Here is a 13,909-nt window from a genome sequence, read left to right on the forward strand (position 1 = left end):
AGTTACAGGCCTGTGACTGCTAGTGAAGGGAAATATTTCAGTGCAAAGTGAAGGCTTTTGCATATTAATGTGCATTTGAAAGCTTTTGTAAAGCTTACTGGATCTGATTAAGCTTAGTGACCACTTGAAACGCTGCTGATATTTGGGCTGTTGAATGTGCCTGCTGGGGCATCTACCTAACTCTGCACTTGAAGATATAAATTTCACTCCCTAGTTTGCAGCTGTGTGGATGGACAAGTTTCATTATTGCCCTGGAATATCCCAGGTTTTGAGAGTTCCCCAGGCTCGATCCCACCACGGCAGATCAATAAAAAACCTGGAATTAAAATGATGTCTATGAAACCATTGTCGAATGTCGTAAAACCCATCTGGTTCACTAATGTCCTTTAGGGAAGGAAATCTACTGTCCTTACCTGGTCTGGCCTACATGTGACTCCAGACCCACAGCAATGTGGTTGACTCTTAAATGCCCTCTGAACTAGGGCACTTAGGTATAGGCAATAAATGCTGGCTTAGCCAGTGACGCCCACATCCAATGAATGAATAATTTAAAAATGCTTAGCCCTGCAGAACACAGTGAGGCCTGAATAAAGGCACCATTCAATATGGCATTAAACTGTACAGACAGGGATATGCTTCGCTTAATGGCTTGATCTGTTCCGTGCTAAGCTAGTTGATCTTGCTGTTTGTGGCACTTGTAGAGGCTTTGCTCTGCTGAAAACACTCTCAAAAAGGAGGTGGCATTTGTTACTTCCCTGCCTCTTAGTCTTTCTCTTAACAGGGTAGACTGTTTGCTGGGATGCAGTTCAACTGGCACTGGTTGCCCTACCAGATGGCATTCTTTCATTGCAAGCCTGAGCATCAATAGCCAATTACTGTGTTCCATCATCCCATTAGTTCAAATCAACTATGTAGCACAGAGCAGAAATGGAGGCTGGAACCTCATGTTCTGTACAGTCCAGTAGCACTGCCAGCAGGATGTGCAGCAAATTAAATTTAAGATTTCGAAACAAATCTTTAAAACTTGATTAAATACAAGTTGGCAGCTTCTATTAGTCCTTTAGTACATTGTAAAACCACACTTTAGGGGAGTGGTATTATGTTGATACTGGATTAATAATCCAGAAAACATGAGTTAAAATCCCATCATGGGAGGTTGTGAATTTAAATACACTTAAACAAACTGGGAATAAAAGGCTAGGCTCAATAAGTGACCATGAAGCAGTCAGATTGTCAAAAAAAAAAATGAGTTCACTTCCTTTTGGGGGAAGAAAACCCGCCACCCTTGCTCTGTCTGCTGACCTATGTGACTCCAGCCCCAAGCTAGCATGGTTGCCTCTCAACTGCCCTCTGAAGTGGCCGAGCAAATCCCACTTTCTCAAACCACAACACTTGCAGTGGCTCATATGGGCAATAAATGTTGTTCTTGCCGGTGATAACCACATCATGAGAATGAAAAATATATGTAGCTTCCCTGTTTGTTTCATACAGCCCAGTTTCTGTAGCCATTTTGAATAGTGCCACATTTTTGTTTAATAAATACACTGGAGATAAAGTTGTCAAAGTGCCAGGCTGCAAACCTGCTCAAACATGTTCTTCAACTCTGGGCTACAGAAGTTTCTTTTTTATTCATTCATGGGATGCGGGCTTCGCTGGCTGCGCCAGCATTCATTGCCACCCCTAGTTGCCCTTGAGAAGGTGGTGGTGAGCTGCCTTCTTGAACCGCTGCAGTCCATGTGGTGTAGGAACACCCACAGTGCTGTTAGGAAGGGAGTTCCAGGATTTTGACCTAGCAACAGTGAAGGAACGGCAATATATTTCCAAGTCAGGATGGTGAGTGACTTGGAGGGGAACTTCCAGGTAGTGGTGTTGCCATCTATCTGCTGCCCTTCTACCTTCTAGATGGTAGTGGTTGTGGGGTTGGAAAAGCCTTGGTGAATTCCTGCAGTGCATCTTGTAGGCGGTACACACTGCTGCTACTGTGCTTCGGTGGCAGAGGGAGTGAATATTTGTGGATGTGGTGCCAATCAAATGGGCTGCTTTGTCCTGGCCGGTGTTAAGCTTTTTGAGCGTTGTGGGAGCTGCACTCATCCAGGCAAGTGGGGGGTATTCCATCACAATCCTGACTTATGCCTTGTAGATGGTGGACAGGCTTTGGGGAGTCGGGAGGTGAGTTACTCATTGCAGGATTCCTAGCCTCTGACCTGCTGTTGTCGCCACAGTATATGGCTAGTCCAATTCAGTTTTTGGTCAATGGTAACGCCCAGGGTATTGATAGTGGAGGATTCAGTGATAGTGCCTTTGAAAGCCAAGGTCGTGGTTAGATTCTCTCTTGTTGTAGATGGTCATTGCCTGGCACTTGTGTGGCTGAATGTTACTTGCCACTTGTCAGCCCAAGCCTGGGTATTGTCCAGGTCTTGCTGAATTTGGACATGGACTGCCAAATTGATAACTGGTTTGACCTGGTGCTTTAAATATGAGTTTTAAATTTGTGATAATCATTGTGTATGATGTGTTCAGTATATCACCTCTGATTGCTCCCTCTGTCTGTGACAGTACTTCACCCTAATACCAAACAATCCAAAATATCTTCTGCATTTGCATTGGGTATACCTGGCAGGGACTAAGTGCTTCTCAATGAGTTGAACAGGTTCAGAAAACTTGGAAAAGACAGCTAACTTTCACTCTAAAGTTGTTACCATGAGTGGCGGCAGTCTATTCAAACTCCCCCAATATACACATCCAGCAGTGCTTTCCAGCAAGATTCACTGGATAATACTGTGGCAAGGGAAATTAGAAGAAATTAAAAGGCTATTTTAAAAAGGGCTAGCAGGCAGTATTAAAGGAGGAGAAATAACTTGCATTTATGTAGTGCCTTTTATGACGTTGGGCCATTCCATAAAGCTTTACAGCCAGTGATTTACTACTTGTTAAATAGGGTCATTATTATAATGCAAGAAACACAGCAGCCAATTTACACCCTTCTGTTCTCCAGTGGCTCCATGGGATCTTTTGTGTCGACTTGAGAGAGAGTGTCTCTGTTTAATGATCCATTCGAAAGATTGCAGCAGTCCACTGGTACTGTAATAAACTGAAGTGTTAGCCTCAGCTCAAAACTTTGTGTAGAGAGCTTGAACCCATGAATTTCTGACTCTCAGGCAAGTGTTGTCATTGAGCCAAAGCAAAGATTTTCTTTAAGCATATAAAAGCCAAAAAAATGTCAAAGGTTAAGATTAATCACTGAAGGAAGGAGTCTAATTGGAGAGGCTGAAGCTAAAGCAGAGATATTTAATTTGAGGGTTTTGCAAAGGAATGGTGGAGGTGAGAATGCAGGTATACTGAAGGACGGTACTGTTAATACTATTTTTATAAAGTAGGCAAGGCCATGTGTGTGTTGATTGTCCATATTTTATTACAATATCAGTTTAAAAGCAGGAATTGCAGTATTTTAAGCTGATATCTCTACAAGTTAGTAACCAAGGCACATGAGATGCGTGAATCATAGATATGGAACATCTGATGGACATAACTAGGGAAAAAGGAATTGGTTCACTAAATAAATGAAGGAAATCAGTCACTGGCTGCACGTTCAGTGAAAGAAGTCAGGTGACAGCAGAGGCTTTAGTCTCACTTTTACAATCCTGCTTAGGCATGAAAATACATTTCAGGGGATTGGAGAGTATCTTTTGATGGAACTAATCCTTTTGTTCAGGAGAGCAGAATGTACCAGAAACTATAGACCAGTTATGTTATTGTCTGCTGAGCAAAAATATTTTGAATCCATAATTTGACATAAGACTAATAAACACTTGGACATACATGGGTTAATGAAGATCAGCAAAACACTCATTTGTTTTAAGGCAAGTCATGCTCTACACATTTGAGTTTCTTTGTTACCAATTAGAATGAAAGAGAGCATTCTGTGTACTTTGATTTTCGTGAAGCGTTTGATCAAGTGTCTTGAGGTTTATAACCATAGAATCATATAGTATGAAGAAGGCCATTCAGATCATTGTGCCTGTACTTGCTCTTTGAAAGAGCAATCCTTCCATCCCACTCCTCAGCTTTTTCCCCATGATCTTATAAATTTCCCCTTTTTAAGTATATATCCAGTTCCTCTTTGAAATTGCTTTTGAATATGTGCCCAACACCCTTGCTGGCAGAGTATTCCACTTCAATCAAGCCAAGCTTTCTTTATGAAAAGAAAATTCTCATATACACCTTTGCTGGAAATATTCAGGCACATGATACAAGAGGAAATGTAACAGTATAGTTAAAATTGGCTGAACAAGAAATAGTTGAGGTAGAAGAGTGTTGCTCAGACTAGACTAGAGATGGAAGTGTGTTACCTCAGGATTCGACTTTTGGTTTTGGGTACAAGGGACACCTTGGCATAGGAGGTTTGCCAAGCCATAAGGGGAACTAAAATACTGAGCTATGTTAGCGGAATGGGCAGAAAGGTGGGAATATAATGTGAATAACTGAGGTAATAATTATTATTAAGCAGGGAATGAGAGGGTATAAGCAATGGACGAAAGCTTGAAGGGTGTTGTAAGACCCTCTACCTGGCATAAAAGTTCTAGCCTTTACTCTGGGTATCAGTGGCACACAACAACTTGGATATTGTTGCACTAAATGTGGTGCACCTTTATTAAACCAATAAATAGTAGTACTTACTTGCAATAATACTAGTCTCTTAGTTTCCCTGCAAGCCAGAATCTGCCTCAGTGGCCAGTTTGTTGATGAGCTTTCTGGGTGACAGACCAGGTCACCCTACCCACTGCAGCAACAATGTCTTTGTGTGTGCTGTCGTTATACTGTTTTTTTTGTTTTTGGCTCTGTTGTGCCATGTAAGGTAAAACCTGTTTTTAGCTCATTCGTTTGGTCTGTGTTTACCTCGCTGTCCTTTCCCAATACAAGTCAGTGGGGCCCTGGCCGGACCCCCTTGCAGGAACCCTAAGGCCACACTTGAAGTAACAAAGCCAGCTTGACTCCACTTCATCATCCCTAACACTGTTATCAATCTCCAAAGCTGAGGAGGAGGAGGAGGCATATTTTTTAGCCTTAATGAGGGGAAGTCTGAACCTTTTTCCTGATGCAAGCACTTCTGCAGTTTAATTCATTTTGCAAAACTTGCAAATTCTAGTAAAACATTGTCTTGGCTAAAATAACCATCATGTCTTTCTCTTTGCCCACACAGCACAGTTATTTTGATGCTTTCGGTCTCGGGTTTTTCTTTCAGCTCTGTTCCATCTTCCACCACCTGACAACTCTGTCCACACCACATCCAGTATACATATATTAATATAAAAGAAATAAAGAAACTGTTACATGGTGAAAAAGTGATCGTACATTAAAAGGTTTAAATGCTGGCTTACAGTGTGGATGAGTAGAGAGACCAGGGGCCATTTTGAGTGCAGTTGGTGGGGTTGGAGTAGGGTGGGTGGGGTGAGGGGGAGAGTTAAGGAAATCATGAAAGATTTGCATTTATATAGCACCTTTCACCACCACTACCGGAAGCCTCAAAGCACTTTGCAGCTAATGACACACCTTTGTGTAATCACTGTTTTAGTTCAGTTTTAATAACACCATGTATGCCCAAATAGATGGTGTTGCCATGGGATCATCTTTAGGCCCAGCTCTCGCAAACATTTGTTGGGTTCCATGAGCAACATGTCTTCGATGGAGTGACACTTAACCTCCTACCCCTTCACATATTTACGAAATGTGGATGATACATTTGCTATATTTAAATCTGCAGTTGCATGTAATCATTTCCTTATATGTTTTTAATGGGCTCCATCCTGCGCTCAAATTCACCTTTGAAATGTTAAATGAACTCTCCTTCCTTGATGTACTAGTTGAGAAATCTGCCAGGGAGTTCTCTACCATGGTCTACCACAAGCCTGCCTTCAGTGGTCAGTATACACTTTGGGATTCTTACAGTTCCACACGCTATAAGATTGGTCTTATCTGCAACCTTGTAAATAGGGTCCGAGCCACTTGCTCACCATGCAAGCTTGATGCTGAAAAACGATGCATCAAAGGCATCCTTGGGATAATGGCTACCCTGATCAGATCATTTTGCACTTGTATCATGCAAACTCATGAATGTGCCTAAGGCCATCATTTTCGGCCCTGAAAAGTGCCCAGTCTACCTTAGGTGATCCTGGAAGAGCAAGGTATCTCAAAAATTTGAACAACAGGTGAAGCTAGTTCGTTCGCCCTGTTACTATGCAGTAGCAGCACGAGTGGTATTCGTCACTAACAGAATGCTGTCGTCAAGCCAAAAAGATGTTCTGAATATCACACAAAAGAGTAGTGTGCTATATGTATTTCAGTGCCGGTGTGATGCTAGATATGTAGGCCGTATGTCCCAAAGATTGGTGGATGATATCAAACAGCGTGTGCCATCCACTGTTCACAACGGGCAAGGTACAGACCGTACCCAACCAGCCTGTGCTTGCAAAATTCAAAACAGTGTCCACTATTAGATGTGATTCCGCAATTGGACAACATTTGCTAAATAATCCTCTGCTAAGAATTACGCTAACAACCAATTTAAGATTGTCAGTCAGGCTCGCATTTGCGTGTACTGGAAGCTACATATATTAACATGCAGGGCCCTGTTCTTTTAGACAGGCAGAACATGTAGACTCATTGCGCCTGTTTCAGCTAAGCAAAATAAGTGAAAACCATTCACTGACTCATTTCTTAGGGCACTGTCTTGACTAATCGGGGTCAAGCTGCCTGGCTTAAATTTCAAACAAAGCTTGGCAGTTAACTGTCAGTCACTATTACTGGTGCATTTACCATGGCAACGCCTCTACCAATCAGAGTCCACTTGGCAACCAACCAGCACTCTTCACATACAGTTTAAATTATTGTTTTCTCCTTATCCTATTAGTGTCCTGATAAATAAGTGTAGGACGAAAAGCTTTGACACCTCTCTCTTTCATCAATATTCAAGCATTGTAGCATAGGAAATGTGATAGTTAATTTGCACACAGTAAGCCCCCAAAAACAGCAATGTGGTGATGATCCAATAATCTATTTTTGGACGTTGGTTGAGGAATAAACATTGGTCAGGGCACTGGGAATAACTCCACGACTTTGAATTAGTGCCTTGGGATCTTTTGCCTATATCTGAAAGTGCAGACTGGATCTCAAATTAATGTCTGATCTGAAGGATGGTCCTCCAACAGTGAACACTCCTTCAGTAATGCACTGGAGTGTCAATAAAGGCAAATAGCATTTCCTGATTATAAGTGGGAACACAGAATACAAGAATGAAAAAGCAATTAACTTGAGCAGACTGTTGCTCAGGGTAAAGTTAGCAGTGTTGAGTACCCATTATAGAAAGAAAATTTGCAGACAACACCAAACCGGAAGTGTAAGTAATACTGGGGAGTACTGTGACAAAATACATCCAAGACATTAATAAACTTGCAGAGTGAGCATGTAATCAGCAAATTAACTTCATAGATAAGGGTGAGGTGGTATATTTTAGTAGAAAGAATAAGTTCTTGTTCTAGTTCTTGGAAAATAAGAATCTAAATGGGGTAGAGGAGCAAAGGGATCTTGAGGTTTAGATGCACAAATCACTAAAAGTAGTGACAATTAATACGACAATTTTTTTTTAAAGAAAAAAGCAAGCAAGCAAAGCACTGATGTTTCTTTTTCTTAAAAGAGAATTGAACTTGTTAAATTTGTGCAGAAATATGATTAGACCACACTTTGAACAGCTTGGCTGGAGGTGTGGCTAGTTGTAGAACACAAATTTCCAGCACTGCAGCTGTTATGTTGTTGGGGACCATAGTCTTTGCAGTATCCAGCGTGCTCAGCTGTTTGTTCATTGGCTGAAGAAGGCCATGACCCGGGAGGAGTCCAACATGAATCATCCACTTGACATTTGTGGCTGAAGATGGTTGTAAATGCTTCAGTGTCATTTTTGCACTCACATGCTGGGCTTTGCCTTCATTGAGGATATTCATGGAACCTCCTTCCCCTATTAGTTCTTTAATCCTCCAGCGCCATTCATGACTGTAAGAAGTTTGATCTGGTTCTTTGGTTATGGGTTTGCTTAGTTCTGTCTATAGCATGCTGCTTTCCCTGTCAGGAAGAGATATTAATGTGTATAATGTTATTGGAAATTATTTTTTTAATAGACGTTTAGTCTGTGTGTTAATTGGATTAAAGCCAGCTAGCCTGGGTGCTTTGATGTATAGTAGTTTTGAGATGTAAACAGAGGCAGAGAGTACATTTGCATTTTGTTGAATAGAGCATTCAAGAGGGGGAGTGAAATCTTGAAGCTAGGAGACACCAAGCAATGTTTATATTGCTGATAAAATTGGTGCTATGAAAGGGGCTCAAAGGGCCTGGTAATGCAATGAAAATTTACATTCAAAGGGGAAGGATGGGTATAACAGAAAGGAGTTTTGTGTGTGCAGGCCCGAGGCCTGTAAGATCAAAGCCTGTTAACCTACAACAGTCTGCAAAGGAACCAAATTGAAAGGAACCTTATTTTGAATTCGTAATGTGAAAATGCTTTGTCTGGTGTCTGGTTAAGCCTATTGGTTATTATTGCCTTAGTGGAGATTAATTTGGGAATGTGTATGTGTTTTGTAGCCATGTGTATGTGTTTACTTTGTTATAACTTAATAAATGTTTCATTTGTTTGATATAAAAACCTCTTGAACTGGTGGCCTTATTCCTGATTTTAGAGCTGCATCTCAAACATACCAATTGAAAATATAGGTTATGATGGTTGTTTAAAGTTTCCCTCTGGGATTTTAAATAACGCAGCCTTTACAAACTGCTGTGTCATAACACCCCACTTTGCATTCGCATAATTCTGTGTTGTAGCTTTGCCAAGTTGGCACTTCTCATTAAGGTACACCTAGTGCTTCCCTGGCATTATCTCCAACACTCACTGAATCAGGGTTGGTCCCCTGGCTTGATGGTAGTGGTAGAATGAGGGATATGCCTGCTGTTGACGTTACAGATTGTGGTTGAATACAGTTCGGCTGATGGCCCAAAGTGTCTCATGGATGCCCAATTTTGAGCTGCTAGATTTGTTCTGAATCTACCTCTTAACATGGTTGTGCCACACAACATGAAGTGTGTCAACCGTGTGAAGACAGGAACTCATCTCAACAAGGATTGTGATCACTGCTACCAGTACTGACATGGATAGATGCATCTCAGCAGGCTGATTGGTGAGGATGAAGTCAAGTAATATTTTCTGTCTTGTTGGTTCTCGCCACCTGCCACAAGCCTAGCTTGGTAACTGTCCTCTGGTATTTAGCCAGTTTGGTCAGTAGTGGTGTTACTGAGCCACCCTAGGTGATGGACATGAAGTCCCCCACCCAGAATACATTGTTTGCCCTTGCTACCCTCAATGCATTCTTCAAGTGATGACTAATATGGAGAAGTTTTGATTCGTTACTTGAGGGAGCACAGTAGGTGGTAAGCAGTAGTTTCCCTGCCCACGTTTGACCTGTTGCAATGAACTATCATGGGATCTGAAGACAACATTGAGGGCTCCCTAGATTACGCCCTCCTGACTGTATATGACTATGCCTCCACCTCTGGTGGATTTGTCCTGCTGGTGGGATGGGACATATCCAGGGATGCTGACAGAGGAATCTGTGACATTGACAAATGTAGGATTTGATTTCCTGAGTGTGACGGTTCATGGTCACCATTTTAATTGTTAAAGATTTTTATTCCAACATTTAGCTAATTAACTGAATTCAAATTCGTAAACTGCCACAGTGGGATTTGAACTTGTAAATCTGGTTAGCACAGCATAAGCACCATTCCACTGTACCTGGTGGCAAGTAAGTTGGTTGCTGCAAAGAAAGTGTGACATGTTAACGAAACCTCTGAAAAGCTGTTCCAAATGGCTAATGCTCTCTGTGGCTCTCCCTGCCTCTCAATCCTGGCCCCTTTCTCTCACTCCTTACCCACCCACCCCACCCCTGCCCCCCACCCCTCCCTCTCCCTCTGTGTCTCTGTCTTTCCCTGTAGTGGTGGCCTCAGTAACCTGTTGTATCTCTGCTCACTGCCGGACCACGTGCTGAGTGTGGGGGATGAACCTCGCCGGGTTCTGCTCCGTGTTTATGGTGCCATCTTACAGGTAAGTGCTGTTGACTGATTCAGGACCACCAGAAAAGCACCAACTCCTCTTGATATTGCTGGACATTTTTTCCATTATATAGGTCTTTTTTTTAAACAATCCCCAATCCTATTTCTTCGCATCCCCCATCCTCTTCCCTCCTCTTTGGAACCTGCTGACTCTTGCTGGGATATCATTCCATAGGGGCTTGTCCCTCTATACAATCTCACCCAAGACTGGATGATGTCTGCAAATTGCTTGGCTGTGGGGACGTCATCTTGATCTGACCCTTATGCATATGCACACTTGACTTAACAGGGCTGAAGATTGAATATCTGGAATACCTTTCCACTCCCTGAGGGCAGAGGCAAATTATTTTCTTTTTTTTTCTAGACCCTAAATTTTCAGACTTGTAGTATTTGTGCTTTGTGTTGTAAATTCGATTTAGGTTAAACTTCTGATTCTTGGAAAGGAGTGTGAGTCTCTTAATACTGCAGAATTGAACTGCTTTAGCTCAGTTTTTTTGGTTGTTCAGGTTTATTTCTGGCATCTGGTTTGGGAAACTCCTGCAATATATATGCTAACCGTAGCACCTGGCTGCAGTGGAAGCCTCCAGTTTGTCAACAGGCAGGTCCTCAACTGAGTTGAATTGAGGGCATTACATTGCAAGTAAGCGTCAAACTACAACTCAAAACTGGGCAAGTGTTATCCACACTTGTGTGACTTGCAGTTTGTGGCTCGTAGAATTATATGGCACTAAAGGAATGTTCAGCACATTGAGCCTGTGCTGGCTTTTTCAAAGAGCTATCCAATGAGTCCTATACTCCACCTTCCCCCACTATAAACAAGATGTGCCTGTTCTAGATATTGCGTAGAGAACCAGGGTGCTTATCTCAAGTTGGGACATCTTGCTATTCAGCTTTAGTGTAGATATTCTTTGTTTCAGTCACTGCTGTGAACAAACTTAATGCCCCTAGTATCCAGAGTTCCCTCTTTACTATTTCTCGTTAAACAGTAGCACAAGCTGGGGATTGTAACAGAACTGTGCCAACTGAGACTGCAGGATCACATGCTGCACGCACTCTTGAGACTATACATAACTGCAAGCCAAAACACTGGCCTTTTCATGTTAAATACACAAATGAGCAAGATGGTTTTTGGAGTGAGATCAGCTTTCTAGACTTCCAGTTACTTTTTATTGCCACCAACCCCCTCCTTAAATCCCTGCACCCTTGGCTCCAAGTCTGGGAAGCTGCCTCTGATTCTCCTTTGCCACCAAGTGTAAGACAGCTGCTTCTCCCTCCAATTAAAAATAATAAACACCTATATGATGCTATATGTGTAAACATATTTTCACTCCACAGCTAACTGGTCCTGTTTCTCCATTGCAGGCATATTGCATTTACTTGACATTTTTTTAAGACTTGGGTTTGATCTGCTGAGCTGTTAATCAGCATGATTTCCATTTTAGACCATCCCTGTGGGGAGACAGCACATCTCCAATTGTTTAATTAAACCAGAATAGCTGGCCGTGAACATTGAATGAGAATTGCCTTTACTGTATCAAATCTAAGCTGGACTTGCCCTGGGTGTGTTTGATGGGGCAGTGTAGAGGGAGCTTTACTCTGTATCTTGCCTTTGGTGCACCTGTTCTGGGAGTGTTTAATTGTGTGTTGTATAGGAACTTTTATATTAATTGTGCAATTTTGAGATTCCTTCCTTTGAGCATAAAAGTTCATAGCACCTCAAGCTATGGAACTCTGGGATATAGGTTCTACAGTCACCATATCTTCAAGTAGCTTTCCTAAGTAGCCAGTCTCATTTTGAAGAGCTGTGCAAAGATGCCTCACTCATAGTGCAGCCCATTTTCCCATGATATCTATCCATGTGTATTTCTAGGTGATCAGTGACCTTTGAATGGGAGCCCTGTTTTTTTTTTCCTTACTTGAGCCCAGGACTGCTGAAACAATCTAATGTCCTGACCATATGCTGAGATGTGATGTGGCTAAAATTAACCTTTTTACCCAAAGTGAATATCTCCCTTGGAAAGCATTTTCAGTAACCACAAAAGCAAAGTACAGCCGATGCTGGAAATCTGAAATAAAAACACAGTGTTGGAAATGCTTGACAGGTCAGGCAGTGTCTGTGGAGAGTATTTCCTTTTTTTTTTGTTTTTATTACCACAAAAATGAATTCTGTTAACACTTGTGATTTTTTGCTATTGGTGTGATCATTAAATTGACTTGTTTTGTTCTTTTGTAGGGTGTGGATTCTCTGATACTAGAGAGTGTGATGTTTGCTGTTTTGGCAGAACGTGCCTTGGGACCAAGATTATACGGAGTGTTTCCACAGGGGCGTCTGGAGCAGTACATTCCAGTATGAACTTTATTTCTGTTCAATGTCACGTTTTTGGGCTGAATCTCTCATTGTTGAGAAACAGTTTTGAGGCAATGTACATGAATTCTGTGCACACCATTAATCCTCTTGTGAGAATGGCCTTGTATATAAAAGGCTTTGGCCAACAAGTGGATGCTGTTGGGTTTGCTGAACATGGATGTCTTTGGGATTGGTTACTGCATTAGGGGTGGCACACCAGGCCATGCTCCATTGTGAATGGAGTTAATCTGTGCTTCCTTGCCACTCTCGATGGTGGTCAATGCCTAGTGGGAGATTGTGTCCTCTTTGCACTGTGCCCATTTGGCACCTTGCAGCACAGCTGAGTTTGAGAGCTCTGCATGGGAGTGGATCAAAACTATCTGTTATGCTTACTATCCTGCCTCATAAAAATATTTTTGGTGGAAGTTATTGACAATGTGAGTGGCAAGTTACTTGCTCTGGATTACTGTCCTATCCTCAAGAACACCCCCTCTGTGTCCAGGTTGATTTGTGCCCAATTTGATGTAAATCATTGTCACGAGTGCTGTTAGAGGCAATAACCACTGCAGATCTGAGAGCTTTGTCCCTCATTTTATGATGCAACTACATAATTACTTTCCAGAACTTGTTTACCCTTTTACTCCTCCACCCTTACCCCCCTCCCCAACAAATCTTGTTTATTTCCCCTCACCCTGAAGAGACAAAACTATTATGGAGCTACGGATCCATGGGCCAGACCACCACCTGGTATCCTGAGAGAGGCAATGCCACCCTTAACTGGTGTCCACGCTTGTACACTATTCAATTATTGGACAGTGATTTGGAGTGGGAGTCTGGCAGGTATTTCACTCCTCCCAAAGCCCCTGTAGCCCAGTGGTGTAGCTATCAACCTGAGCACCTATCCTGTTTTACTGATTAGTCTGGCCACATTTGGACGACTCAATGATCTATTACTTCATGAATTTACCTAGTTGACTGCTGATTACACTTGGAATAGTGGCAAGAAGTCCTTGGTTTATTGAAAGGCAGCCAATCCTGGTGGAAGTGTTAAGTTTAGGATAGTGAAAGCAAATTGAAATTATCCATTTCCTTGGCACAAATGCAAGAGGCCGGTTCTCTCTCTGCTGAATTGAGCTGCATGCCATCATCAACTGTACCTGTACATCTTAGAGCAGCAGTAACCTAGAGTATACTGGGGCTGGTGATACTGGGTCAGGTGGCACTGGATCAGCTCCCAATGTTTGTTGTTAATGGTGGTCTGCCCGGAAGTGAAGTACAGATTTTCTTTGTCATCCCTCGTCACCGCACCCCAACAACTGCCGACCCAACTTTATGCTCAAACACCCCAGAGGGATGTCAGATGTTGGATTGTGGAGGGAAAGCTCCTTTGTTAAGGACAGGCTAAAAGGTTGC

General features: G+C 42.3%; 1 protein-coding gene across 1 annotated transcript in view; it reads left to right on the plus strand.

Annotated features, from left to right (window-relative positions):
- The window catches only part of chkb (choline kinase beta), a 47,201-nt gene that overhangs the window by 15,132 nt on the left and 18,160 nt on the right, over positions 1-13,909 (plus strand). The window contains exons 2-3 of the mRNA XM_078553153.1: positions 10,033-10,141; positions 12,383-12,496. Coding sequence (XP_078409279.1) covers positions 10,033-10,141; positions 12,383-12,496 — 223 coding nt within the window. The remainder of the gene's footprint in view (positions 1-10,032; positions 10,142-12,382; positions 12,497-13,909) is intronic.

The sequence above is a fragment of the Cetorhinus maximus genome, chromosome 12 (genome assembly GCF_964194155.1).
Source record: "Cetorhinus maximus chromosome 12, sCetMax3.hap1.1, whole genome shotgun sequence".
In the NCBI taxonomy this organism is placed as follows: domain Eukaryota; kingdom Metazoa; phylum Chordata; class Chondrichthyes; order Lamniformes; family Cetorhinidae; genus Cetorhinus; species Cetorhinus maximus.